General features: G+C 45.1%; 1 protein-coding gene across 4 annotated transcripts in view; it reads left to right on the top strand.

Moving 5' to 3' along the window:
• The window catches only part of disp1 (dispatched homolog 1), an 81,857-nt gene that overhangs the window by 43,143 nt on the left and 10,727 nt on the right, over positions 1 to 27,987 (top strand). For 2 of the 4 annotated variants that reach the window (XM_079290323.1, XM_079290325.1), the window contains 3 exons: positions 11,951 to 12,635; positions 26,718 to 26,747; positions 27,962 to 27,987. The exon at positions 27,962 to 27,987 is cut by the window's right edge and continues 98 nt beyond it. In XM_079290323.1, the coding sequence (XP_079146449.1) occupies positions 11,992 to 12,635; positions 26,718 to 26,747; positions 27,962 to 27,987 (700 nt within the window). In that variant the 5' untranslated portion in view covers positions 11,951 to 11,991. Of the gene's footprint in view, positions 1 to 5,737; positions 5,907 to 11,950; positions 12,636 to 26,717; positions 26,748 to 27,961 lie in introns of those variants that run through there. The other 2 variants (XM_079290324.1, XM_079290326.1) reach the window with 2 other exon arrangements.

Raw genomic sequence — 27,987 nt, forward strand, 5'->3', positions numbered from 1 at the left:
CCAGGCTCTTATAGTTGGAGCCAACGACTCCCTCTTTTTTTTCATTCGCTCTCGTGTCTGTCATTTTCGTGTGTGTGTGTGTGTGTGTGTGTGTGTGTGTGTGTGTGTGTGTGTGTGTGTGTGTGTGTGTGTGTGTGTGTGTGTGTGTGTGTGTGTGTGTGTGTGTGTGTGTGTGTGTGTGAGAGAGAGAGAGAGAGAAAGGGAAATGATAAGAAACAGACCGACGGGTCATCTGGATGCAGCATGTCTCTGCTCAGCCACAACAACATGGCTCCTACGTTCACTTGTTCTGCTCTCCGGACCTGCAGAGGGATTGATTTGGTTGCACAAGTCCTCTGTTTGATCACACTTCATTCAGACCTGGACAGACTGGCCCGTTCACACCTTACAGTGGAACAGCCAGAGTTGTTACTAAAGAGTAACTGCACACTTTAAAAAAGATAAAGCTGTAAACAAAATAATATGAATGTTCCTATCTCCTAAATAGCGAAATCATCAAATTCTCTGCCTCATGCCACAACACATTTACAAGTAATTGCAGCTGTCGTGTTCGTTGACACTGCGGCGAGGCTTTCGTCATACGGAAGTGGCCGTGGTTTCATCTCTCAGCCCCTTGCCCACCTTTAAAAAAAAAAGAAGAAAAGATTACGCAGCGGGTCGACTTAGCCTCAGACCTGCGGACGAAGTTACCCTTAAAATATGTGGAACTATAAGCTTTGTGACATAGTGACCACTTATTGGGCTAGTTGGCGAACTACTGTTGCTAGCGAGCTAACAGGCTAACTAACCAAGAGTATGCTAGTGCGAGTCAGTCATAATGTCTGTCAGACTTTCTCTGGATTTTGTCTCTACTCGGTCGTCTACTCCCACCTGGAGTTATGTTCAATGAAAGCTTATCGTACGAGCCTCGCTAGCCCAGTCTGCACTAACAGGTCAATAAGTACACAGTTCCTTCAAAAGATGTATTACTACCATGAAAACATACCATTAAAATCATTCTTCTTTTATGGAGCACTCTATACGCTGACGGGAGGGTCAAATACAAGTGGATGATGCAACACAGCTGATAAGTTGAGGTAGCTTCCTCCATTGTGGACTCTCCTTAGTCAGGACGACTTGCTAATGTCAACGATGCAACTTTGGCAGGGAAGCAGCTTTACTTTACCTCAGTGAGTGAATCCACTGATTGGAGAGATACCATTTGTAAATAATTTTTGCTGTAAAACTTCACCTTTCTAAATGCTGATGTGACTGAGCCTTTACAGTTTGCATTGTCTTTGGCGCTGCTCTTGAAGCTTATTCTATTTTAAGGGCATGCAGCATTTCCCTAGACATGTGTTAGAACTTAACTTCACATAATGATTTAGACATCTGCCGAAACTCGACCATACACTGCGACAATAGACCCCAAACCAAACCAACCACAGGCCTTCCCAGTGTTGAAGTTCAAACTTACAGCGGGTTAAAGACAATCTGACTCTGCAGCTCCACAGTAGGCCGTACATAAGCACCATTACATCATGCAGCGTATGCTCCAGATGCGCCCACGGTGGCTGCTTTGCTTGGAAACATTGCAAAGAAAACAACCAACAAAGTAAAACATGTGGACATGTGTGAGACAAATGGTTCCTCATGAGTGTTCCTCATGTGTTCTTCATACGATGCATCAAATTTACAGAACCAGGCAACAAGGCCTGAGTGAGCAGCACGTGACTGCTACAATGCGTGTTTCTGCTGCTGCCGGCCCTTTATTTTTGACATCGAGTTAGTCTTTCATAATGGCCATCAATTATAGAAATTCCATTTCATTCAAAATTGTCATTTATTTTAGAGAGAATATGCAAGAAGCGAGTGCTTATTTGTAAATTATAATAATCCACAATTAAAGGCTGGTTCTCCTATTAAGTTATGGAGTTGTGCAAGTACAAATATTTCAAAATAAAAGCATTGTGTTAACAAATGAAAGGATTCAGTCCAAAGAAAAACGCTACGTGGCTTTTGTTTTGAAACTGAAACCAGAGGCGTTGAGTTAAAAATAAATATTGACCTTTTTTTATGTCCGTGACATGTTCTACACATATAGACATTGAAACTGGAGTGATGTTGCCAGTATGATGTCAATATACTGTCAAAGGATCCGTTCCCCGCGCTACTCATGCAGGATGTGAGGCTGCCAGGCGGCAACCTCCGGTTCTGAATTGTGAAGCCAATGCCAAAGTGTCTTAAACTTGCATTTTATGTCTTATGTCTCTCTGGATTTAATACCTCAGTAAACATGAGTTTATGGTCTTAATCTCTAGTTTCAAGTCTTCTTCAATACAGCATGTTGTTCGTTTAGTAAATTGTGTTCCATTTAGAGTCAAACGGACCATAAAGCAGAGTATTTAGGGCGGGGCTACTTTGTTATTGACAGGGCGCTACCGCTGCGATGTCCGGTCTGGGAGTTAACTGTATTTTCATCTTACAACTTTAACCCTTTCACAGTGTGTTTTCACGTCATGAAAGTTGACTGCAACATTTTTGATTGCCTAAAAGCAATTACTAATCTCATTTAGCGTGCGGTTGTTCTCTCATGTCACTTCTGGTTGCAAAAAAACAAGATGGCGCCAATGGGCTCTGAATAACAAGCGAGAGGTTATGCGCCATTATGCCCACGCAGGCGCTGCGGCCCGGGCCTCAGGCCTCCCGCTCCTACATTTGAATGCAGGGTAACATAGACGTTAGCTCTCGTTGGGGTTTTTCAGCCATTCCACAGCCCCCTTGGGTCTTCGCGGGTAGACGTCAGGGGGCTCGGCGCTAATCGGGTGGGAGATGTCCGTCCTCACTGCCGAGGTGTCGAAGGGATAAGGTTTCCCTGGTTTCCACATCCCAGACCCACAGAAGCCACGGAGCAATGTGAGCAGTGCTGCCTCTGAAGGCCGCATGCTTTCCCTCTCAGTCTCTTATTCAATCAGTCTATTATCGTCGCACCTTTTTCTTTTCCCTCTTTGTTCATTTAGTCATCCACACGCACTCTTTCAAGTCTCACTTTTTGTTTCTCGGTCTCCCTCTTCCCCTCTCTGTCTCGTTGGCCAGACATTATCACACCAGGGGTAGCTGCGCTGCTCGGAGGGCTTCTAGGGTTACCTGCCGCCTTCCTGCATAATATGTCGAAGCACATTACGATCCAGCATCTGAACTATTAGATCACCGTTAATGTGCTTTCAAATCACACAACGAGTTGGATCATGTTTAAACTTCCAGGACCAAAAGCCTTTTGTGGAGAGAGTTTTTTTTTTTTCTTCCCTTCCCTGTTTTGTCCTTTTTTCCCTTCTTTTTCTTTGCAGCTGTTCGAGGTCTCTTGGGCGGAGAGAGAAAACAACTATTTGCTGTTTGGGGTTGCGTGTCTGCCCCGTGTGCCACATTTGCGTCAGTTAACAAATCCACAATGAAAGGGGACTGGTGGTAGTTCTAGCCTCGGCATTTTGGAATTAGCCTTGGAAAACTGATTCAAAAGCAACAAGTTTGAAGACACATTCAGCATGATTTCTGACCCGCCATGCAAAAGCCTTCAATGGTTCAGAAACATCTTGTCCTCCTCTCTCCCTCTTTAACTCTTCTGCCCCTCCTTCTTTTTTTTTGTTGTCCGCTAAACCTGTCACTTTGATGAGTTGTGTGCAATCATCCCAGGGGCCGTTTGGGCTTCCACCGGGGCCTCCGTCCTTCCTGGTACAGTACGGCCTTTGATGTGGTTCCTCCCTTTAGCCCTGGCTAGCTGAAACCAAACTCTGCCTCTGTGGGGCACTTTAACGCCACATATCAACTCAAGGTTGATCTTGGTGGAGGTGAGAAGCTGGACAGCGGCGCTAGCGCTGAGATGCCTTTTGTGTTGTTATTTCAGAGGAGGGCAACCGTTGTGCTGAGCTGACCGGCCACATGACCATCGTAATTCACGGGCAGCGTCCTTTACTGCTGAGCCTCGGCAGAGTGTTAGGAAGTGTTTTTGGGTCAGCACTGAGATCCTCGGACATCAGAACACCAGCTGCAATAAATGCTCAACTTTATTTCTTTGCAGACGAAAACAAAAAAAAGCACAATGCAACACAATGAACTCTACGCAACCTATTAGTACCGGGTTATTATTATTCGAGGCAACTAGAAAAGCACTAAATGGCTGAGGCCGCCACTGGCCCCCGGGGGTCAGCTGCGAGAGAGCGCCTCACTACTGCAGATGATTACAGCTTGCTATATGAACTGTGTCCTAATCCTGGTGGACAGCTGAAATTAAAGCCAGGTATGGCCCGCTGCCTTCCCAGCATTCCCTGTGATCCCCCCCCCCCCCCCCATGCTGAGACGAATCAGTTGCTTTGTGAGGAAATGCATCTTTAGAAGAGTCTCCAGTCGGTAGAGACTGACATACAATACTGCGTTGTATCTGGCACGTTTCCTGGCTTTGCCGACACTGCATGTGCCATGTAGACTGCTACATAAATGATATCTTTCATAATCCTTAAATCAAAGGCATTACGGAAGTCACTGCACAGTTTATGATGTAACGAGCAACAGGACATAACATGAACACACACTTATAGCTCCACATTCATCACATGAGTGAAGTTGAAGGTTTTTTTTCAATTGGTGCATATTTTCTCGATCTGAAAATACAGAAACGGGTTAATATTCTTTATCAGTGACTTTCGTTGCGTGCGTACTAATTCTAAAAATTGCTGAAATGTTAATGAAATGTCACAAGTGTGACCTGAGCTGTCTTTAACCTGGATGAGGGAGGCAGATGAGAGTATGACGTTGAGGATGTTTTGTTGCCTTGGGTGGAGAGCATTTTAAAGTAGTTATTAAACCAAACCTAGAAGAGCAGCCAACACGTGTGAACAGTGATCTGTAATTTAAAGTATACTGATGTGTTAGGAGCGGGTGGGGCCTTATTAAGGAATTATGTGGTTGAATTTCAGATAATTAAAGGCTGTTTACTATCTCTGTAAGTAGGGTGGTTGGTAGTTTCATTTATAAGATTTATTTTGATATGATGTTGTAGCCTAACTCAACTCTATTAACTATTGACAACGGTCTCATAAAGTAATGTTATCTTGAGACTAATAATACGATCCCATACTGGGGCTGTGAGCAAACACCAAGGTTAGCTGTTTCATCCAGGACTCAGCCTTTAGATGTTGAACCAAGAGAGCTTTGATAAAAGACAGTAACTTACTCAAAAATAGAACTTTAAAGTTGTTGTTTTGACTCAGATTTTACTTTTCTTTCCAGTTTGTTTCCAATGTGAGCTAGGCTATTGCCATATCTGTAGCGTTGCCTATTTTTGTAAGCAGCGGTTCAGTTGAGATGTGATAAATGAATTGATATTGATATAATATAACAGTAAGTTCACTCTTGTGAATGTGCCTGCTCGTGTAGATACCACTGTGTTCGTTTATATCCTGAACTCTACCTACAACGTTAGCAGTGTGTGTTTTCGTGCCGCCTTTCTTCTCGGGCACAGGTTTTTTAAGTTCTCTCAAATCTCGTGGTAACGCGCATGTTGCTTGGCGCGTGCCACCGGTGTGGCAGTGAGCGGGTTAAAGGCAGACGGTGAGACTGGGGGGCTGCACCGTCCTATCCGTGCTCTACGGTGCAGCCCCCCCCCCCCCCCCCTCGGAGAGGGAGCGGGGCTGGAGTGAGTGTGCGGCTGTTTGTCATTCTGGCAGGACACACTCTCATGAGAAACAGCCCGCTCTCCCCGAGACTTCTTTCCTTTTTACGTAGCGCATCGTTTGTTTAGCAACGCTCGCGGGACATTTTGTTGACTAAAACCGAGGGATTCTTTTATTTTTCTTGGCGGTAACGAAGCGCCGCGTGCTGCGGATCCCACCGGTGACAACGAGCGCAAAGCACCCGGGAGACACGAACACACGGTAGGATACTACGAATACTGCCCGGTTGCTGCTGCTACTCACACGGGGTTTTGTCTGCTGCCCTGTTTGTAACATTTTCCTCCGGACTTCGGTGCCCTTTCTCTCAGACGTGAAAGTCGGTGAGCTACGCGTGTGCGTGCGTGTGTTGAGAAGTGGCGAAAAAACCGAGATGCGGGAGTTGTGCGTGTCGTTCGGGTCCATGCGTCTCCGTCGCTGAGCGTCAGTGTGTCTGTCCGTTAAGTGGTTTGGCTGGAGCGGAGGAGACGGATGTCAAAGTGACTTCACCTCTTCTGCCTCAGCGTATTTCTGGATAGAGCTGATGTTACTGCACAACTATTGTTTCTGTTTGTACGGAAACAAGCAACTGGTAGACTCTAAGAAAGTTTGCCTTTTTAAGAAACAATATGTTTTCTTAATATATTGTAAGCTTAAGCTTGTCTCTGCTTACAATTAACAAAAGAATACAACAAGCCAGCCTTACTATAACTTGCTTCAGTTCGACTTCGTTTTTAACGGTGTGTACTAGCATTACGATTTATGTCAGCCATTAAAAACGGTAGCCCAATGTGAGTTTGCTGCCATGAATCCACAATGACACTGGTGTAAATATTGGGTGAGGAAGGCATTTTGCTTATCCTTCTCATTCTGCATTAACTGTTATTGTGTTGTACCATTATGTAAAGCTGGGCATATACCTTTCAGCATCTCATATATATATATATATCACATTACTTTTTTATAATAGAAGGAATCAATTCCCCAAGTACCGCGAGACTCCCGGCTGTTGCCTTGAGCCAGCTCGGCCTAATTGGAATGTTGAACAGCCCAGCTGTGAGGGGTCAGATATGTCCACAGTCTCGCCTGACAACCACAAACATGTCAAAGAGTGTGTGTGTCCTAAAGCCACGTCTAGCATGGGAGCACCTAGCAGGGACAACTCTGCCTGCTGTTGTTGTTGTTGTTATTATTAGAACCAATGTGGTTATTAAGCATCTCTTGACTGATTCCTGGTAATTACAGCCTATTAGCTTCAATTAAAGGGATGCAGGATGGCTGTCGCCCGAGGCCTCTCCGCGGCTCACACCCCGTAATCACAGACTTCACATGAAAGACGGCAAGAAGAAGCGCGTCGTCATCACCTGCGTTATTCCCAAACCGGCCGCTCTTGGAATCATTACGCATGTTGGTTTTTGGTCGACTCTCCTGGTTATTTACGTGCGCTAAATAATTCTTCTAAGCGAGGACTGGTGTGTGTGTGTGTCTGAGGGGGAGGCTGAGTGTAGCTATCCTTACTGACACGAGTAAATCCCTTAAAGCTCCAGCTTTTGTGGTGAAAATGAGGGGGGAAATGACACTTCATCGTGTGTGTGTGTGTGTGTGTGTGTGTGTGTGTGTGTGTGTGTGTGTGTGTGTGTGTGTGTGTGTGTGTGTGTGTGTGTGTGTGTGTGTGTGAGACCTGTCGGGTTAACTGGGAGTGATTGTTTAGGATTCAAGGTCGCCTCATTTCATGCTTCTTTTTCATTAAAGTTCAAAGCCAATCAGAACCAAAGACCATCTATGTACCCGTTATATTGTAGAGCTGAACTTTGACATCATTACTTCTCGCTAGGGCTGGGCGATAAATCGATTTAATCGATTAATTCAAATGTGTGCTTTAAGGCGATGTGTTTTATTGAAAATCGAGAAAATCGCCCCCACCCCTCCCCCCCGTTGGGTTCCCGTAGTAGAGTGCGCGCGCATTGTTTACAAACGAAAACAATGGCGGCCAGCAGCTTCACTGCTGCCGCCGCCACCTCACAAAAACAACCCAGCATTTTGGAGACATTCACCAACTGTACTCCGCATGAGAAGAAGAGTGCCCGGTGGAAAGCCATCACGGATGCAGTCGCGATGTATATCGCAAAAGATATGGTGCCCATATACACCGTGGAAAAGCCGGGGTTTATTCACCGTCTCAAAGCTTTGGACCCCAGGTACGTGCTACCAAGCCGTAAACATTTTTCTGACGTTGCCTTGCCTCGGCTGTACAATAGTACACGCCAAAGGATCTCTGCGGAGCTGGAGGGGATGTCATTCTACTCCGCAACAACTGACCTGTGGTCCAGCAGGTTGACCCAGACACCGATCCACTTGACTGGTGGAAGCGTCACCAACTTAACTTTCCAAGGCTAAGTACTTTAGCAAAGAAATACCTCTCTGTGCCAGCTACAAGTGCCCCCTCTGAGAGGCTTTTCAGTGTGTGGGGGGGGGGCATTGTTACATGCCACCGTGCATGCCTGAAGCCAGAGGTAGTAGACAGGCTTGTCTTCCTGGCAAAAAATATTTAGAAAAAACATGCACTACTGTTTAATACTGTTGGTTATGTTGTGAATGCACTTGATTTTGTTTACATGCACTTATTTACTGTGCAAAATATGTTATGTTGATGTTAGATCAGATGTTGCACTTTTGAAAATGTGAATGTTAAAGGGTCATATACATTTTATTTCATGCTGTGTTTGTATCAGTGTATTCAGTTAGAAAAGCTTACTGTAAAAAGTTACATTTGCACAGTTGTTTACAATGGAAGGCTACTATTTAATGCCATTTAATGTTATGTTTAATTAAATTTTATATTTAAATGATTCAGGCAAACAAAAGAGTGACCAAATACTTTTTGTATACTACAGGCACCTTTCTACAATGTTCAGGTTTTGTTTGCACTTTATTTTTATCAACCTACTTGGGAAAATCATCACAAAATAAAAGAAAAAATTGTTTTCAACAGCTTCTGTCATCTGCAAAAAATTTTGGGGGAAAAAAATCGATTTAAATCGTGAATCGGATTTTTTGTAAAAAAATCGGAGATTTTTTTTTTAGGCCATATCGCCCAGCCCTACTTCTCGCTGTGGTGCAGATGTAGGCAATCTTAGCACGCGGTACTTTAAGCAACGGCAAACTAAAACTAGCAATAAGCATGCAAGAGTTTTTTTTTTAAATGTTGAAGTGCCCTCTATGTTGCACAGTCTGGTATTTACAGTACCAGATTTATTGTTTTTTTTCTGCGTACCGCCCCTACTCTGCCTCTGATTGGCTACAACATATTATCTTCTTTGCAGAGTTCCTTTATCTTATTGCTGATGAACAAGACAGTTGGAAGGTGCGTAGAGTTATTGATCTCAACCCCCATGTGGATGTTGCCATAAGGATGGCAGCCTTCTTGTATAGTGCTCTCATATATAAGCACAATGTCCTGATTATGGGAGGGAAATGTTATCAAGAAACCTGAACAAATGAGGTGCCATACCTCATATCAGAAAGGTCGCCGACCCCTGTTGTAGTGGATTTAAAATGTTGTTTTGACATTTAAAGTCTGTAATTTATACATTTTTTACAAATTAGAGGATGAGGTAAGGAAAGGAGGAGGAATACACTGCTCCTTTATCCCTTGCATATTTGCAAGCATGACCTTCTTCTCTTCTGTTAACAGGTAATCGCTACCAGGCTGCTCTTTGGCAATGCTGATGTGCTCAGTTATTCTGGCGTCTCTTTGACCGGGAGCACAAACTAAATTTCCTCGTTTGACAGATGGAACGGCGGCAGCCTCTCTGAGCCGTATAGTTCCAGTGGGTGCAGCTTTTATTTTGAAGCGAGACACAAGACCCTGCTTGTGTCCGCACAGTCTGCCCTAGATGTCTCACCTGCCTGTCAACGCTCGGCATTTGTGTACACACACACACACATACAAATTCCTTCAGACTCAAACAGCAGACTTGGTTGCACATTTTTGTAGCTCTAAACCATCGATTATTCTCTGTATATTATTTCCCCCGTCTTGATCTCCATGAGGCCTGCGTGTTTCCATCCACGCTCTTTAAGTCCTGACAGGCTCCTGACAGCTGTGGGAGCCAGACTAATGACTTCATCTGGGTTTCCCTCTGCGCTCTGCTATTCCGAGCTCTTTTCGTGGGCTCCGGAGTTTACCCTTCCCTCCCCACCCAACCCGACGGGGCTGTCATGCTCAGGTTTCACCGCTCGCACATGTCGAGGTGTTTCGGGGCGCGTTGGTCACACACGCTGCGTCTCGGCACTCGCGTCGGATGGGAAAAACAGGCTGGCGTGACGCATCGTTTGCTGCTCAAATGCAAGCATTTTGTGATGAAATATTCTTCTGGGGTCATGGTTTGGGTGAAATGAAAAACTTCAAGCGTAAAGTGAGTAGCTATGATAAAACTCAAGGTGTGTACTTTTGCGTTTTACATTTAAAATGCCGCAGTAATCACTTTAGGTCTGCAGCATCTGAAACATTCTCCACGTCACCAGTCTCCTGTCGAGGGTTTATCTCTTGATGACATCACAGATAGTCTGGGCAAGAAGGAGTTTTTCATTATACGTGTCGAGAAAAACTCAAATGTGTGACCAACAGATTATTTGTGTTTGCGGATGATCAGACCAGGAGATTGTAATCATTGTCAAAAATATGAGCCAACCCAAATCGCTGTAATGACCCTGGCTTATGTACGTGCTCCGTGGCCTCGAACTCTGAGGCACGTTGCATGTCAGCCAGGGAAGTCAGGACAGGTATTTGGCCCTGGGCAGATTTAAATACTTGGTTCTTACTGAATACTTCCTCGTCCTGCCCAGAGTAGAGATGTGTTTCTGTTATTGAAGACGAACAACACTGTTAGCTCTTGTTCTTCACACCATTTTCTTGACTGATAGATTTTTTCAGAACACAAACTATTGTTTGACACAGGTTTAATGGCAATTGTGTAATGTCACAGAGACCATGTTCACTTCCCCCTCTCCCTCTCAAAAATTGTCGTCTCTTCATTTATTAACGATGATTCTTTTTTGCCCATTTTTACACTTTATTAAAAGTGACAGGGATTTTGGCTTTAATGGATTTTGCTAAAACCGCGGTTACATAGAGCCGCGGCTTCATATGATTGTAGAAGCTGCGATATTTATGGTTTCTGTTTCCTGCATTGTTGCGCTGTGAAAACAAATCTAAACTGCTGGTCCATGTAGAGTCAAATAGACCATAAAGCAGGGAATGTTTTAAGGAGGGGCTACCTTGTGGTTGACAGGTCGCTACCACAACGTTGTCTGGTCTGGGAGTTGTCCGTGTTTTTTGTCTTACAACTTTAACCCTTTCACAGTGTTTTCACTTCATGAAAGAACATTTTGGTTGCCTGGAAATATGTCTTTTAGCGTTCTGTTACAATTAGCTCCACCCTCTTGTGTCACCCGTGGTTGCAAAATAACAAGATGGCAACGGGCAAAAACCGAGATTGAGACGGTCAAAAGCCGAGATGGCGACGGCCAAAAAACGAGGTGGTGACGGCCAAAAAACCGGAGAGAAGCACATCTTTGCTTTTTTTTTCTCTCCTCGCCCTTTCCTCTTACTTTGCTGAAATAGCCCCATCCCATATCCACATCCCAGTCTCCTGTGAGTATTTGGTAACTGAAGCCGAAAGCACATATAGGGGCTGAAACTGTAGCATAACGTGAACCTCCTGTTATTTCTCTGTTGGAACCATTTCTGCAGTCCCCTAATGCAGGGTGTCTCACGCTCTGTAATCCATACAAACACCCAAGATTCATGCCGGGTCGCCTTCACGCCCTCTTTGATGTGACTGTTGTGACTCCGATGAGGAGACAGAGAACCGGTTCAGTTTGCCAAACGTGTCGGCGGTGATTCAGTAAATCATTTAAAAGAACTCCTCCCTGTCTAAGTCTAGTGGGCAGGCGTCTGCAGACAGTATCTGCATGACTTTTCATTACACTGTAATCATTACCTCACCTCTTACAGTATTTGATCAATTCCAGTGCAGGCGGTAAAACATGTGGATTAAAGGGTGAAGGTCCCTGTGATCAGTACATGAGTGTCAGTGCAGTGGCACATCAAATATCAAGCGCTTGTTCTTCTGTCGACAAATCGTCGTCGGAAATGCGCACAGGTGTCTGCATACGTTTGTGCTTAGAATCAAATTCAGAATCGCATTGATTTATTTCCTGATGTTTCCTGCTGTTAACCTGAGCTCTCTTCCTGTTTCCTTCAGAGAAGTGACAGCGTCCTTGCCCGGCCCGCTGGGAGAGGACCATGGCCCTGAGCGACGCCTGTGGCGACCCTCTGGCCCTTAGCAACGGGGGGCACCATCCTCTCAGCGCCAATGGAAACGCCCCCTCAAGCGCCAGCACACCGGTCAGCGGCGGCCAGGACCCCCTCACAGCCGCCCCCGCGGCAGACGGAGACGAAGACGCCGCTGCGCAGGACGCAGCGCCTAAAGTTCAGCAGAGGTCGCACGTCGTCCAGAGAGCGAACAGGCCGAGCCAGAACGGCGGCGTGGTGGTCAAACAGACCGGCTCCTTGAGGAAACCTCCCCCCTCCTCCCCGGCGCTCACAGACTCCCAAAGGCCGGCCAAGAGCCACCTGTCCTCCACCCTCTCCTCGTCGTCCTCCTCCCCTTCTCTCCAGCCCCCGCCGCTCTGCTGCCAGCACTGTCCCTTCCACTCCGCCCCGTGCTGCCCCTGCGGACAGCAGGAGTGCCCGCTCTTTCAGAATCCGGCTCCGGGGCCCGGCTCCGCCCCCCAGCCCGGGACCGCTCCATCCTGCCCGTGCTGCCTCTCCGCCTGCACGTACTCTCACCCCCATCCTCCTCACCCGTCCTCCCCGCTCTGTCTCCAACACCACCACCACCAGCAGCGCTGGCAGGAGCACCTCCAGAACCAGACGCCTGGAATCAGGTACGGGGGAGGGAGGGGCTTTGTCCTGTTCTCCCAATAGATTACACCTCGGCTTATTCAATGAACAGTGATTTGTTCTCAGCATTCTGCTATAAATGTTGAACTAATTCATCTCTCTAATAGCCGGAGACCGTGTGTGTGTGTGTGTGTGTGTGGTAAGAGTTGTTGTTGTTTTTGGCCGCTGCCTTTTCAGTGTGTGATCGAATGCACAGGATCAGAACTCAGCCGTGTTCATGTGTGTGTGTGTCTGCAGTTAGTTTAATGAGACCTGCCTGATCGGACAACCATTGGATATGTTCGTGGTCAGAAGAGCGGCTGTCAAACACTTTTCATTTCCTACAAATTCTTCACAATAAAATCCCCCCCCCCCCCATTTTCACTTCTTGCTCTTCCGCCCTATTAGAAGACTTGTTTTATTGAAGAATAGCTGCTAACAAAGCTCCAGTAATTTGGTGATAAATACATTTTCATATAAATTCTGAACAATAGAAGTTTCCCTCACTTTTTGTTATTTGTAAACTTTTGTTTTTGAAGCAGCAGAATTTGTGTTGGTGGGGGGGGATGATGGAGACCTACGTTTAACAAATTGCCCGGATTGTGTCATAAGTCAGTTCAGACATGCTTGGTCCAGTTGCAGAGAGCGTATATCTCTCTGCACCAAGCTCCGCTGTGTGTTTGCTTGTATGTGTGTGGATGATTATGTATTCATTGACCCCAAACATATCCCCAGTTTGGGTAACAGGGGGCCTCTCATAGCCCCCATCACTTTGCCCCCATGCTCAACAACATGCCACATCCATGTTCAGGATCATGTTGGGCCTGGAATGCGGTGGTTAAGGGACTGTGATACATACGGGCAGGATTTTGGTTGTTTTTACCAGCAGTTTTCTCCAAATAGAGGCAGTCACGGCGTGGTAATGGTCAGGGTCACACCACCATGACGGCAGATGAGTTTGTACACTGACTGATGGAAGTCAATGAGCCTTTTGCCCTTTTGAGGTGTTTTGTGAGTTGAATTAATGTTATCTTATAACATGAATCATTCAAAGTTCATATTGTCGATTAACAGTTAAACGGTTACATTATCTAACCTCACTAGTTGTGTCTCTAGCCTTCGAGGGTCAGTGGATCTCTTTGTCTTAACCTTTTACAAACTGCAGTCACAGTGAAGATACATCCGTCACCCTGAACACAGGCTTCTGAACATGTGTGGGGATTACAATCAGCTTTAATAACCATAATAAAAATACATTTTATTTGTACAGACACTCTAGGCCTATAGTTGACGTCCTCGGTCGGTTCTTGGTTTTATCGGCTCTTATCTGTGTATGGCTTTGTGTCGTGTTTTGATGCCTCCACGCTGGGAGGAATGTCTGTTTTCAGGTTGTGCGTCCGTCCGTCCTGTCCGTTCTCGTGAGCGTAATGTCTCAGGATCTATCGAAGGACTTTACACAAACGTCTTAGCAGGATAAAATGTTGAAGTGACACATGACTAGTGGGCGGCGGCTAAACAAAGTTTATCCACAACACGAGAGAGGAAGTTAAAAAAATTAAATTAAGAAACCTGCATGCCAGCACGCTCATGGCCACCATGCCTTCTCCAGTCAGAAGCAGAATGTTAGCATTGAACTCATTCGTTGGCAAACTTCTTCTTTCTTTCCTCGAGCGATACACATTCAGTGAGTTGTTGTTTTTCCCCCTTTTACACCAAAACCACAGGCCCTCCACCGCACGTGAAGCTGGAGCCATTTAAAGCCTTTGCATAATCATTTGCATAATCCTATATTTACCGTCTCCACAGAAGTGATTATTTACTCATGTCGGCTCATTTTTCCTATGATAGCGGCTCGTTGTGGGGAATCTGATTTACATGAGACTTTTTTGACATCTTCTTCGCTGCTCCACGTGGAATTTCCCTCACTGAGATGAAGTCGGATCTCCCCATCATTTTCATTCGAAGGAAAGAATGCCGTGGGTGGCGCTGAAAACTGAGGTTTCTGGTGTAGCCACTGCGCACCAGACCCGACGGGTGGGCAGAGAGACGCACAACCCCCCCCCCCCCCCCATTATTTCTCCTCCCCGCTCTCCGTTTGCTTTCAATATTGTCTTTCCCCCCTCTTTATTAAGTCTCTCCCTCTCTTCTCCTCCCTCCCTCTCTCTGTCTTCCCTCTATCCCTCCCTCCTCCTCTCTTGTCTCCCGTTCCACATCAGAATGGGGAGCAGATGTGGTGCGGGACGTTCACGTCTGCGAGGTTGAAGCCGCTCTCTTTATTTACCAAACAGGTCCCTCTTGTTCAGCGATGAGAGGTTTGAATTACGGGGCCCGGGGTTCGCTCCAAGACTGCCCCCCCACTTTCCTGTACAGTTGTGTGTGTCAGATGGTGAGATTAGACATAAGGAAACTATATACCTGTCTCACTTGTGTAGTTTTGCCCTCGCCTCTCTTTATTTCAGGGCTGTGTGCTGGCTGGAGTTCGGCGGTAGTCACATGGACATGAACCAAGAGACTAGAGATCCCTAATCCCCTCCATAATTTGAGGGAATGGAGTCAGACAAGATGGTGTCGGATATCGGTTTTATCTGCCTCGGAGCCGCAATTTGCCAGATTAGCCGAGGGATTACATCTGTGATCACAGCGTGCATGCACACACTCACTGATAAGTCCTAACTTTATCTCCTTTTATACGTCTGTTTCACAACAGGGGATTTTGTATGCCCCTGTTCTCGGCTTCACCGAGCATTAATCCATTTAGCGAGATCAGCCCGTACTTTGTTTCCTAATGTTTCTATTTTTGAGAGCGATCAAAAGCCTTCGGGGTCTTACCCACGAATGAAATGAGGCAAACCTTTTGGAGACGGCGGGGCACAGCTCAGCGGTTTCTGGAGAGTGTGCTGAAAAGAAAAAGAAGCACATTGAGCCCTCGGTCTTTGTCTTTTTTTCACTCCAGGTCTGTAAAAAGTGTTAAGAGCTCGTCTGCGTCTCCGCTGTAAGATTATCTCTCGGCGCCGTTTTATGTGTATTATTTAGGATCGGACGGAAACGGCGTGTCCTTGGGATATCAGCTGTTTGGGCCGGGTCAGCTCAGTGTGTGCCAGCAGGTTTAAAAGTTCTCCAGGTGAGATCCTTCAAGACGCAGCACTGGATCCCAGTTCCTCTGTGCTGCGGCTGCTTGTTTGGAACGTTGGGCCAAAGAATGCAGGTTCCAGTTGACTGTCTTTCTGTTTTACTTTTTTTTGTTTTTTATTCCAAACACTGTCAATAAGTTGATTGTGATGAATTTCCATTGACGGGATAATTGTAAGAATCGTCACAAGTGACTTGAAAACGCTCTTTAGCTCGCTATCATGGTAGAGGTGAAAAATACAATTTAAAAACAGGAATTATTATAATATATACATATATTATAATTGTATTCATCCACACACAGATTGATGTTCTGCTTGTTGGTCACATGTTGTGATAAACTGCTGCTGTTTCCTCCTTTACTAGTTCTCGTGTGTGTGTGTGTGTGTGTGTGTGTGTGGCAGAAAGTATAATGACGAGACATTTTTATATCGTCTCATATCTATCCACAAATAGAGGTGTTAAGTTCTCTCTCTCTGCGCTTGAAGTTTTATTTTTGCTTTGAAAGACGACCAATCGCTGCTGTTGAGGCAAAGGCCCAGAGCGTGCAGTCCTAAACGGTTATCCTGCAGTTAAGTATGCACACTTGGATCACAGCTCCAGTTGCAGGGCTCTGAGTGCACACTTGTGGCAGATGCAGCCCAGAATGAGACAACACAGATTATGTGTAGCTCCGGGGTAACCTGCTCCTACCTGGAGCCTGCACACACACAGCCACCAAACACTTCACTGACACTCAACCATCCCGGGGTCACGTCGAGTATTTAACCCCCCGTTCCAAGCTCTGCTCTCCTGGAGCTCAATGATTCGGCCCTCTTCACCGATGCCTCTCTCGCAACAGCTCCCTTTGTTTACGGAAACCTCCAGTTTGGTTTAGATTCACGCCTTGTCAGATTGCAAGAATTCCTGTCTCACTCCCTCCGACGGCGTCTCAGGGAAGGTCAGCTGTTATTATCTCGAGCGAGTTTGAATCGCGTTGTCTTTGTAGGCGCCAGGTGGTTTGGTTGCTATGAAGCTGTATAAAAACATGACAACTCCAAAGTGAAGAGCAGTTAGTCATGCGTAATTGAGCAACTTTTTATCAGATGGATGGGTCTGAACTATCATTATTTTTTGGGTAGACCATGCATGTCTGCATAGTGTTGACCTGTCTGAGCTTCATCAGAAGCCTGAGTTGTAGTTTCTGCTCTATGCTCGCCCTTACTTCTTTCTTTTTGCTTTACCTCCGTTCTCTGGTCTCCCTCCACCTCTCGCTCTCTTGTCAGACAGCTGCAAGCCTCAACCAGCAAGGCTTTGTCTGAAAGCGATCCGTGTCTCTGTATTTCAGGGTGTCAGCTTGACGAGGCTTAGCACATTATAAATAATCAGTGTTTGAGAAACCAGCCAATGTGGCAGACCCAAAGGCCTCGCAATCTTCTGAACCTGTAAGTATATAGTAGATACATATGTATATAGTGTATACATATAAACACAGTTCAGTAGTTTACAACCATCCTTTTAGAAGTGTCATGCTTTTGTTCAAGTGTAGAAATCTGCCCTTTTCTTTCTTGTTTCAATATACGTGTAGAACATTTCTGATGCAAATGAACTATATTTGGAAAAATTTCCATTTCAGTACTTTTCAAAGATGACTAAGAATATACCCAGGTAGCAACCTCCGGTTTTGAAAATTAAAGCCAATGCGAAAGAGTCTTAAACCTGCATTCTCTCTACTGACCAGCAGGGGGCGCCTCCTCTGATTGTATAGAAGTCTATGAGAAAATGACTCTGCTTCTCTCTTGATTTAACAGCATGATGTTCATTCAGTAAATGATGGTCCATTTAGAGTCAAACAGACCATAAAGCAGGGGATGCTTTAGGGCGGGGCTACACGGTGATTGACAGGTCGCCACTGCTACCAGAGCTGTTTCTTTATTTCCTTTGAGGGATTTAAGATGAAGCTTGGAATAGAGACATATGCACAACGCATTATGCTCTAAAAAAAACATGCACACCAGAGAAGAAAACAATTGGCGTCAAATGCAACCAAAGGCTCAAATGCTAACAAAATACCTCCAGCTAGCTAAAAACATCAGATCTCAGCATGACAAAGTATTATTTTAGCACCGTACATCTACCAGGACGACTAAATGATGGGGCACGTTAGCTGTTAGCGAGCTAATGTTAGCAAGTTACTGTAGTTAGCTGAAGCACAGGAAACATAATACTGCATAGCTTTGTGATGTATCCACATTGGTGGTGATATGTGACCCTCTGGGCCACTTTACCTTCACAGTTCATTTGCAGGGAGACAAACGAGCAATCAGGGTCTTTTTAAAAGTCTGCAGGCTCTATCTTCTCTATACACAGTTAACAGCCCCAGTTACATGGTGTTAACCTCCACTGAGAAGACAAGATTGCACCTGAAAAAACCCAACAAGGGTGTTGACATGTATGTGTATATTTTGTGGCTCCTGGGGCTTGTGTGAAGAAGCTGGGTGATGGATGGAGGAGATCTACTGCCGTCTAATCCTCTCTGCACTGTAGCAGCTGCGAGGTTAGCGCAGGATAAACGTGTGGGGCGGGCTGACATTTTGAATACAAAACAACTGCTGGTGTTTTTTAGGAAACATGTGATTGTCTATGTATTGGTTTAGGAGAAGCATGCGGTTGCTTTCGGTGGATTCGCCATTTGTTTATGCTTTTTCATGCTCAATGTCTTACTTCCAAGAAACTTATGAGCACATCTCTGTTAAACACAAGATTCAAAGTGGTGCTTTTGTGTGATTCTTGGTTTACAGATTAAATCCACTAACTGATGGTTTACTGAGTTGAACGAGTGTTAGTCTACTAAGAATATCATGGCTAGGAAACGTCTCCAGTCCCATCGCTTGGGTCAGGAGCTGAAAGTGGACAGGGCCGGTTCAAGGAGTAAGCTAGTTTCCTGTTATTTGCCCCTCCCCCCCTGTGATAACCGTTTCCCTGCTTTCTTTCTGTCTTGAAGCCATCTTAATTTCTCTATGTACACCCCCCCCCTCTAGGTTTAAAAGTGTGGTTCCTGAGTTTGGAGCAAAGCCCATAAAGATGGCCATCCCAGATCAAAGGCCCAGCGCTGTCCCATGAAGCGGGATCAAAGCCTGATGGGAGCAGGACATTGTCATAACTTCTCATAAGCTGGTTGAGCAGCTAGCCAGGCCTCAGCTGGATAAAGATGGCTGGTTGAGATTTCCCCAGCACTTTGAAAGAGATAAACTACTACATGTGTCCAGTTTTTTTAGGGCTTTGTTGTCTTTGATCCGTTAGGGGTGTACTTTACAGACCAGGTGAATAAATGTTTTACTCACTGGATGTACTAAGTTTCAATAAGTGGTAGTCGTTTGTTACTTTGTAACTCAAACAGGACATTTTCAGGCAGTGGACATGCTGCAGGAAGCTGAAACAAGAACTAAACTTAAACCTCAATAACTTTGCAATAAATACAAAAAACCTGAGCTCACGTCTGCTGCAGCTTGAAGCGAGGTCAGGCTCGGTACTTTTGGCCAAAACAGGAGCAGTTTGTCGTTGCGGCTGCAGCAGGCTCACAGATGAAACGAGCGGTGGCTATTTGAAGGAAAAAAAAAAAACATGGAGTGGTGCGAACAAGCCTTTATCTTGTTCCAAATGAATGGACCAAAAACATAGTCACCAGACTAAAATAACCCAACCAGCTCTACCACATGTAAGTCAATTAGTGAGTGCGACAGCAGTACAGTCAGCCAGTGAATCAGGTTCTCTAAATGCAGGTGTGGAAATCCCCAGATGTTTGTAAGAGTTGGAGGGTGTCAGAAAGTGATTTAGCCCTTTGTTTAATTAGCTATGGTATGAATATATACAGAATACACGGGAAACACAATAATAGTGTGCATAGTCAGTACTTGCTCTCATAGATGTAAACCTAAAGATTAATAGCAGTGTATTTGTTTTGTTTTTGCTTCTCATTATATTTGCAACAAACGTTTATTTTTTATAACCATGGAATGTGTTGATTATATTCTCAGTCATTTAGTCCATAAAATGTCAGAGAAAAGTCAAAAAATGACCATTACAATTTCCTAGATGACATTCAAACGACGGTCTAAAGCTCAATGACGGTGTGTTTGAAAGCACAGATCACTCCAGAGACCCACAGATGGCAGGAGATTTCATTAGGGTAGTCGAATAAATACGCAAAATGTCTTCCGTAGTCTTTTATTTAACGTTCATATCTGCAGTTGACTTTTGAGCCACGTGAGGGAGCCTGAATGTTCGTATTGATCTGATAATATTAAATCTAGCATGAACGAGTACAATCTCTTTAAGGAGTGACATCATCATATAATAAGTTTAGGGAGCTGAATGCATTTATCTGGTCTGATTTATAAAGTATCTGATGTGTGTGTATATGTGTTTAATAACACATGCAAAAAACAAGGTTGTGATTTATTCAACATATATCTCAACAGGGTCGGGAACGTTCATTGACACACACATTAGCTCTGCTCACGTGGGTCCCAGTGGTTTGTCATTTTTTTAAAGTGGTTCTCCAGAAATAACGTTTGGGAGAACCAACAAATATCTGCTTTAAAGAAGTTGCAACTAGTGAAAGTTTATTTGTCAAAATTGTCAACACATCTTCTGTCACTTGACTTGCATTCAATTTAGTAATTCACTTCTACTTCATGTTTTTTCCCCAACATTTTAAACGGGTGCTTGATGTTGGTCCTGCAGTCCAAAGTGAAATATTGCTTTAAAGGGAAACTAAAGTTCAGCTAAAGTGTAGTTTATGTTCACTATGAAATAGTGTCAGCATTAGTATACAGTATGTGTGTTGTTATTGGAGGTAGTTTGTGTTGGCTGTCCAGTGTAGGCCTTGCCTCTTGGCCCTGAGGGGAAAATGTTTAAAAAAGATACATGGTTCATCACCATGTGTCTCTGAATTCATTTTGACCTGTTCCCCAACATCTGTAGCTAAATTGTCTCTTGAATGAGAAATATTGCCGTTGGCTGAACATGCATCGCTCTCTTTTAATGCATGGTGAAACTTTGGTTGGACGATATTGAAATTCCCCGACTGATGGTATTTATTTAAGGAAACCAGCGATATACGAAATGATCGTAAAAAAAAGGCAGAAAAGAGAAGTTCTCTGGCTCGGTTCAAAACCAAAGAATCCAAATTTTGGCATTTGCATTCTTCTTGCTAACGAGAGCTGACGTTTGTCTCTGTGGTGTTAGGGCTACGTGGGTAAGAACTTGGGCTGTACCCAATAGTTAGAAGCTACATCAACGGTTTACTCGTACCTGCTTCTAACGGGGCTCTCCAGCAGCACCATGAATTACATTTATACGACCACAATGACACAAGATCTGACTCTTTTTGTTGACATGTGATGAAGCACAGAGAAAGAAAGAAAGAGACTGAATAAAGCACAAAATGAATGTCCGGCGTTGCAGAACTGAATATCATTCTGTGCACACTTGAGGAATGTTATCGTTGCCAATCATACTGAATAGATGGTGAACGATATTCTTCGATAGAATCCTGCTCCGGGGCTGTCCTCTCTGCATCTGTCTGACTTCTTTCTTCTTTTTTTTGCCAGGAGTATGAACAGATGCCGGTGGGAGGAGGTGAAAGGAACTCTGCAGCAGGTGAAAACCATTGGTTCCACCTGTGGAGGTCCTCTAGGAGACCCTGCTGTTTGTTCCCACTGGCCACACAGGCTCTCTTAAAGTTGGCTAGCTTACAGTTGCACGAACCATGCGTTGTAAGGTTGGCAGGGAAACAAGGATTTCTGGATTCCGATTTTCTGGCCAGGCACATTCATTCATGTGTAAGAGAGATTCCTGCTGGCACTAACAGTTATAGACGACATGTCTCCTTGTAGAAGCAAGGTGTACTAGTCACATAAATGGCTGCGGTTCTAATGGCAGAGGATCCTACATTATTTCTGCCCCGGACCACTTCTTCTTATGTGAAGATCTGTTTGAAGGTTTCTGTACCAGCTGCTCCACGCTCTCACATGTGCTCTGCTTCTGGGTTTGTGAGCTTAAAGACATAAAGATGAGGCGAGGAGCAGCCATAATAAAGACGTCACGCTGACTGACAGACAGCTTGTAACTATTGGCTACAGTGCTGAAGTCCTGTATGCCTGGAATTTGTGCGCGGCCCGTGTTTCACCTCCCAAGAATTCGGGGGAACGGCAGGTGCAGCCATAAAAGACCGTGCTCACCAGTGGACTCGCAGACATGAAAACACATTACCTCTAATGCTGCTGCTTCAGAATATGGATATAAGGCTCAGACATGTTGCTAATGCTACCGCTAGCTACAAGCAAGCCAGGAGCAGCCAGAAACGAGCATCTAGTTGCATTAGTCATGTTGCTAAGGCTAGCTAACACTAGCAGAAAACGAACATCAATGATTTGTTCTCCATTTACTCTCATTAAAGAACACGTTTTCGGGAAACTGCCTTCTTCAGTGTGTTGTATCCGATCCACTTGTGTTTGCAACACGTAAGATAATCCCACTTTGAAACGTTGTGGGGGGGACATTGAATTTATTTCGCTTTGATTCCCATAGCATTTACATATTTTAATAGAAGATGCCACAGCTCACAAATTCAGGCACACTTGATAATATGAAAACAAACAGAAGCTTATGGTTGTCCTCATAGTGACACGTGCCGTGAAATGTCCCATGTCTGGCGATAATGAGAGGACAGTGTCCCCAGCTGACCTCCATGTGTTTAAACAGCGCGGGCCTGTTCCACTGTTTATTGGAGGCCTGTTGGAAACGTGATGCTCTGTGAATCACACGGTTACTGCTGCTGAGGGTAATGTACCACGGAACATCTAGCGTAGCCCACTTATTATAAACACACTTCTCTGCTTCTTTTTTTTATTGCAACATTGTTCTTTAGATTTATTGTCCTACGAGAGATTATATTTTCAGATTTCTTTTGTCAAGTGTTGTCTGTCACATTTCTTGAGGTTGGAACGGTCCAGAAGAAGTGTATTGAAGATCATATTGAATACATTTAGACAGACAAAGCGTTTTCTTCACAGCACTTCTTCTTCTAACACTCAGGTATTTCTCATATGTATTGAGTTACTGGTTTTGAAGAGTTTGCACTGATGTATTTTATTGCTTGTTTACAGAAATGCGGCTCCACTAACTTCATCCTTATTAGTTTTCAGGCCTTTTGTTGGACAACTCACTTATCACATGCTACTTAAAAGGCCCGCTTCAGACTCTCCTGTCAGCATATGAATATAGGAGAACTTTAAAGTTCATATTCAAACATTAGAATTGTTTCTTGAACTGTCTCTACTTGACACACTGTTTACTATCCCTGTTTCCCATGTACAGCCGTATTAATGTCATACACCCTGGGCTCCGTTCGGGGGATTGTTAACATCCCTCTCAGTGTGCTGCTGTAGCCGTGAGAGTCTTTGTGTAAATATACACCCACGAGCCTACTGATCAGGCACAGTGCAGTGGCTTTCTGCCTAACTAGTCCAATGATGTCATTCTAATGGTAGCACTGGTAGTCTGGGTGTATTCCATGGCCAGGTCCAACCTCTAAGTGTGTGCAGCGTTCCAGCGAGGCGGCCCAGCAGCCCGACGGTTGACACTAATTGCTCTTGCTCCGACTTGAAGTCCTCGGTCACGAAGTATTTACCCGGCCGTCTATTGACAGCCCCCCCTCCCCCTTTGCCTCTGAACCCTGCCGGCACACATATACACTCCTCTACAATAACACACATACAGACTCATGCACGTTAATACGCATTACCCCACAATGTTGTATGTTCCCTGGTGCAAACACCTCGACCTTTGACAACACAAACCTGGTCGTTTCTCACGTTTGAAGAAAAATATGAAATGAGATTGACATTTTTGCGTCTGATGTGCTATATGTTATGCTGTAGTATTCTTGCCCGTACACACATCCCATAAACTAACTTTTTTTGTCATTGCTAAAGGAGTCATGCATGCTGCAAGTGAAGTGCTTGTCAGATTGCAGTCTGGAAGCCACTCACACCTTTCTGACTTTGAAATTGGAGGTCTGCTTCCAACAATTAGAACATTATGGATGGCGTAGAGGAGAGGCTGTCCCGTTTCTCTGACCGCGTCTCGTCCTCGTTATGACGCCAGGCTGTAGCCACTCAGAAAGGTTCTCAGCCCCTCTGCCTTTAGATATGCTCACACAACACTTGGTACACAGCCACTCATGTCAAGCACACTTAAAGCTCTAAATGAGCCTTCGCTGTACATCTCTCTCAGGGAAATCCCACGCCACCAAAAAAGCTCACGGCATTTCTCTTTTGCGCGTCAACTTTCATCTCAGAAAACTCCACTCGCGCGTGCACACACACACACACACACACACACACACACACACACACACGCGCACACACACACACACAGACAGTCCCCATCTGCTTCTCCACTTCTCCCCTCTGTCAGCACGGTGCTGAGTGAGCGGCCCGAGGTCTGTTTACCTTATTAATTAGCCCGGTGATCCTGAAACACACTCCCTCTGGTAAATAGAACAACACTGAAAGGTTAGTCTGGGCCAGGGGAGAGAGTGAACGACTGAATCTAGAGCCTCTGATCATCGGTCAACTCTACCGCTCTCTGTTGGCACCCACCAACCGCCCCACGTGGTGTTTTTTATTTAACCGTTTCATTTCTTTCCATGTGCATCGGTCTGATGGTGTCGGGTCCTTTTGTTTAGTCGACAGATTGAGCCCAAAATATAAATCCCAGGGACTGACTTTCTCAACTCGCCAGATCTTGAATTCGTCTCCTTCCATTGCTATGAAAGGTCTCTCTGCTTTTATGAGAGGGGGATGAATTATTGCCATTGACTGGATGGATTCCCGATCTATTCATCTTTGCCGTTTTAAGTCCTCGGGCCAAATGGCCTACTCAGGTATGCTGCGTGTCCTTCCAATCGGCTGAAAATGGATTCAGATTGGAGCGCCGCAGACCAAAATTCAAAACAGACCTTCAGCAGACTGATGGATATGCCCTGAAAGCGCTCTCGTGACTCCATTCCAGCTATGTCCAATAACTCCTCTCCTCCATTTTTGGGCCATATCTGTGTCCTGAGGTCTGCAGTCAAGAGGCCGTACATGGACAGACAAGAGCACAGTGAAAAGAATAACATTAGCAGTACAGAATGTTCCCTTGGCGGCTAGTCGAAAGCAGCGCAGGGAAAATGTGGTTTTCATTAGGCATTGTTGGTTTAAACCAGGTTAAAGGTCACTTGATGAAGGGAAAGTTCACCTTGGGGAAGTAGTCACTTATATTGTTATAATAATTCAATATTTGAGAGCATGAAGAAGTCTCCTCGAACACAAAAAAACTTGATCAAGTCACATGCATCTCCAGAAGTGTCCAGAGATGCATGTTGTGTCTCTAACCCTGGACCACTTTACATCTGGCTGTCATATTAATGTGTCCAGTGAAACGTTTAAAGGGATTTACGGCCTCCCCACAGCCCACCACCCGTAGAGTAAACTTCCTCAGCAATAGCTCAAATGAATTTGTGCCTCATATTACCACTAATTAGAACATTCCGCAAATTTAACTTTGACGGCAAAACGGGCAAAAAATACGACAACAACCACTTTGGGCCCTCTGGCTAGATCGCCTAAATCTCAGACAGGACCAATGTCCTGAGTGCTCGTGACCTGATTGGCTGCAGCAGAAGCCCACCCCAGGACTCACTTCCTGTTCCTCTTTGCCATTTGAGGGGGTTCAATTCAGGCCACTTTTCCTAGAGTGGGGGAAGTGAATCTGTGATGCACTGAGAAGCTTTTAGTCAAAGCTATTAAAGCAGACAATTTATCTCTACAGTGTAGTCTTTTCTGGCAGCATATTAACCCAAGGATCAGTGGTCCTGGTGGTTAGTAATGTCCTCACAGGGAAGTGAAGACTCTTGTCTACTCTCCTCCACCAGATTATTTATGTTTTCTATTATAAAGCAGGTCTATGTGCTATACAGATCCTGTGAAAGTATCGAGACGCTCAATGCACACAGCCCGTATTCAGGCACTGTGCCTTTAAACGAGTCGTCCGGACTTCAGTAAGGATGTGACGTCACAACGATACAGTCACCTGTAGAAGTGATGCTGAACTCCGTGTAGTTGACAGACCGGGGAGCGCTGACCAATCGGAGCAGACTTTAGGAGGGGGCTCTTAAAGAGACGGGTGCTAAAACGGAGTGTTTCAGATGAAGGGTGAATACAGGTATATTCAGACAAACGGTATAAGAAATATAACGTTCCTTTTGTTTTTTACAATAAAGCATGTAAACATTTTCTAGTAGAACCCCAGAATACAAGTATGACACCCCACCCCCCCTCCTCCCTGTATTCTTGCCACATACACTAGCTCCCTCATCCCCCCCGCTGACCCCTTTAGCACATGTAACATTTATCTCCTCCAAACCCCGCTGTGATCCGGTGGCCGTATCTGATTCTCCCCCTTCCTCCTCTTCCCCTCCACCCGGGGAGCTCGCTGCTCACGGCATACCGGACGCTTCTCCACCGCCCCCCAGGAGGAGCTGACGGATCCGGAGCAGCTGAAGGCTTCACACTGTATGCCTCTGTGTGTGTCGGTAAACCACCAGGCAGAATTTTCACCTCCTTGTCAATCTGTAGCATGCATCTTGTCCTCCTGTGTGTGGCACCTGTGTGTCAGAAACGTGAGTACTGTAAGCAAAACAGGAGCAGCGAGCACTGTGAGACGTTTCCTGGGAAGTGGTTTTAACAACCACGTCAGTTTGAATGCGTTCCATGGGCCAGTGACCCCGAGAGTCCGCTGCTGGAAAGACGGCAGAGGATTAAAAAGACAAGATGCTCATTGAAGTCTCCGCCAATGTGTTTTTTATCGCCTGTTGCTTTGACTTGAAAACATTGAGCCTGATTCATCTCCCTCTTTCTGTTTTTCAGCCCTGCGAGGCCCTTTCGATTCCCCAAAAGGTGAGACCTGCCAAAAACTTTCCTTTCTCTCCGTGTTGATGTTCTGGATCGCAAAGCTCTCTCCTCCCTTTTATTTTATTTGTGTCACCCATCCATCACGGCCCCGCGGAGCCGCCATTCCTCAGTAGTGAGTCATGAGAGTTATCGTCTCTCTCTGTACCTGGCCTCCTCTGTTAGCCAGCAGCTCGGATCTCCTCCTCTCTGTATCGCTGCAGTAAACTCTGCTGTCTCAAAACCAGTCCACACTGTCTAATAGAGGAGTACGGCTTTCAGGAAGGTTCAGGGGCAAAATAATAATCCGGATGGGGACTCGGTATACGCCGCACAATGTGAGACAGCTGCTAACACCGTTTCTCCTGTTAACACTGACTCCTCACAAGCGAACCAAGAGGAGTAAACATGGAGTCATACAGGCTGGAAGGTGAATCAGTAGATTAGACCGTTTTAGAGATTAACATCCGGCGTCATCAGGACCAACGTGGGGAAATCAGATTCCAGCGACTGACAGAAGCTTATGCAGCACTTTAATGCTTCTGATGTTTATATTTATGTACTTTGATTATAAGCATTATTAGACTGCAAGGCGAACGCATGAACAACGGAAGAGACGGGACTGTACTAAAGCCCCTTTGCACGTAGACTGATGTGAACGCATGGCGCGGGAGTCGTGAGGCGCGTTATCTCTGTCGCACACTTTCTAATGGAGAACTGCTGTTGAAGCATTAATCAGGCTGACGTTCTTCTATCCATGGCCTTGAGTACAGGTCAATCGATTCCACAATCAGCAGATGGATGTGTTGGTAGTTTAGAGTCCACTTTGAAGCAGACCGACACACCTTTTTAATCAGCGCTGACTGTTCGGTTGTTCGGTCCGCACCAGGGTCCAATTAACATCAAATAAAATCTTGTGTGAAATTTGACTGAAATGACAAAATGATTGGTTTGGCTGGACTAGACGAACATGTTGAATATGACCTGATGACTAAAAGAGGACATCTGACACAGGACTAAAACTAAATTAGAAAGAAAACATTCTGACTAAACGTTGATGAAAATGTAATAACTTTTTGTTGTTGACTAAAACTATTAAGGATAGAAATGACTAAAATGTGTCTAGAACTAGTAAGCATTGCTGTCTAAATTTAAAATAACCTCATTAAACCTCATCCTGTGAATGTCATCACTGTGTTCACTGATTTCCTTCTTGTTTCCAGCTATGCCGAGCTGATTGCTGATTGGC

The sequence above is a fragment of the Melanostigma gelatinosum genome (genome assembly GCF_949748355.1).
Source record: "Melanostigma gelatinosum genome assembly, chromosome: 19".
Classification (NCBI taxonomy): domain Eukaryota; kingdom Metazoa; phylum Chordata; class Actinopteri; order Perciformes; family Zoarcidae; genus Melanostigma; species Melanostigma gelatinosum.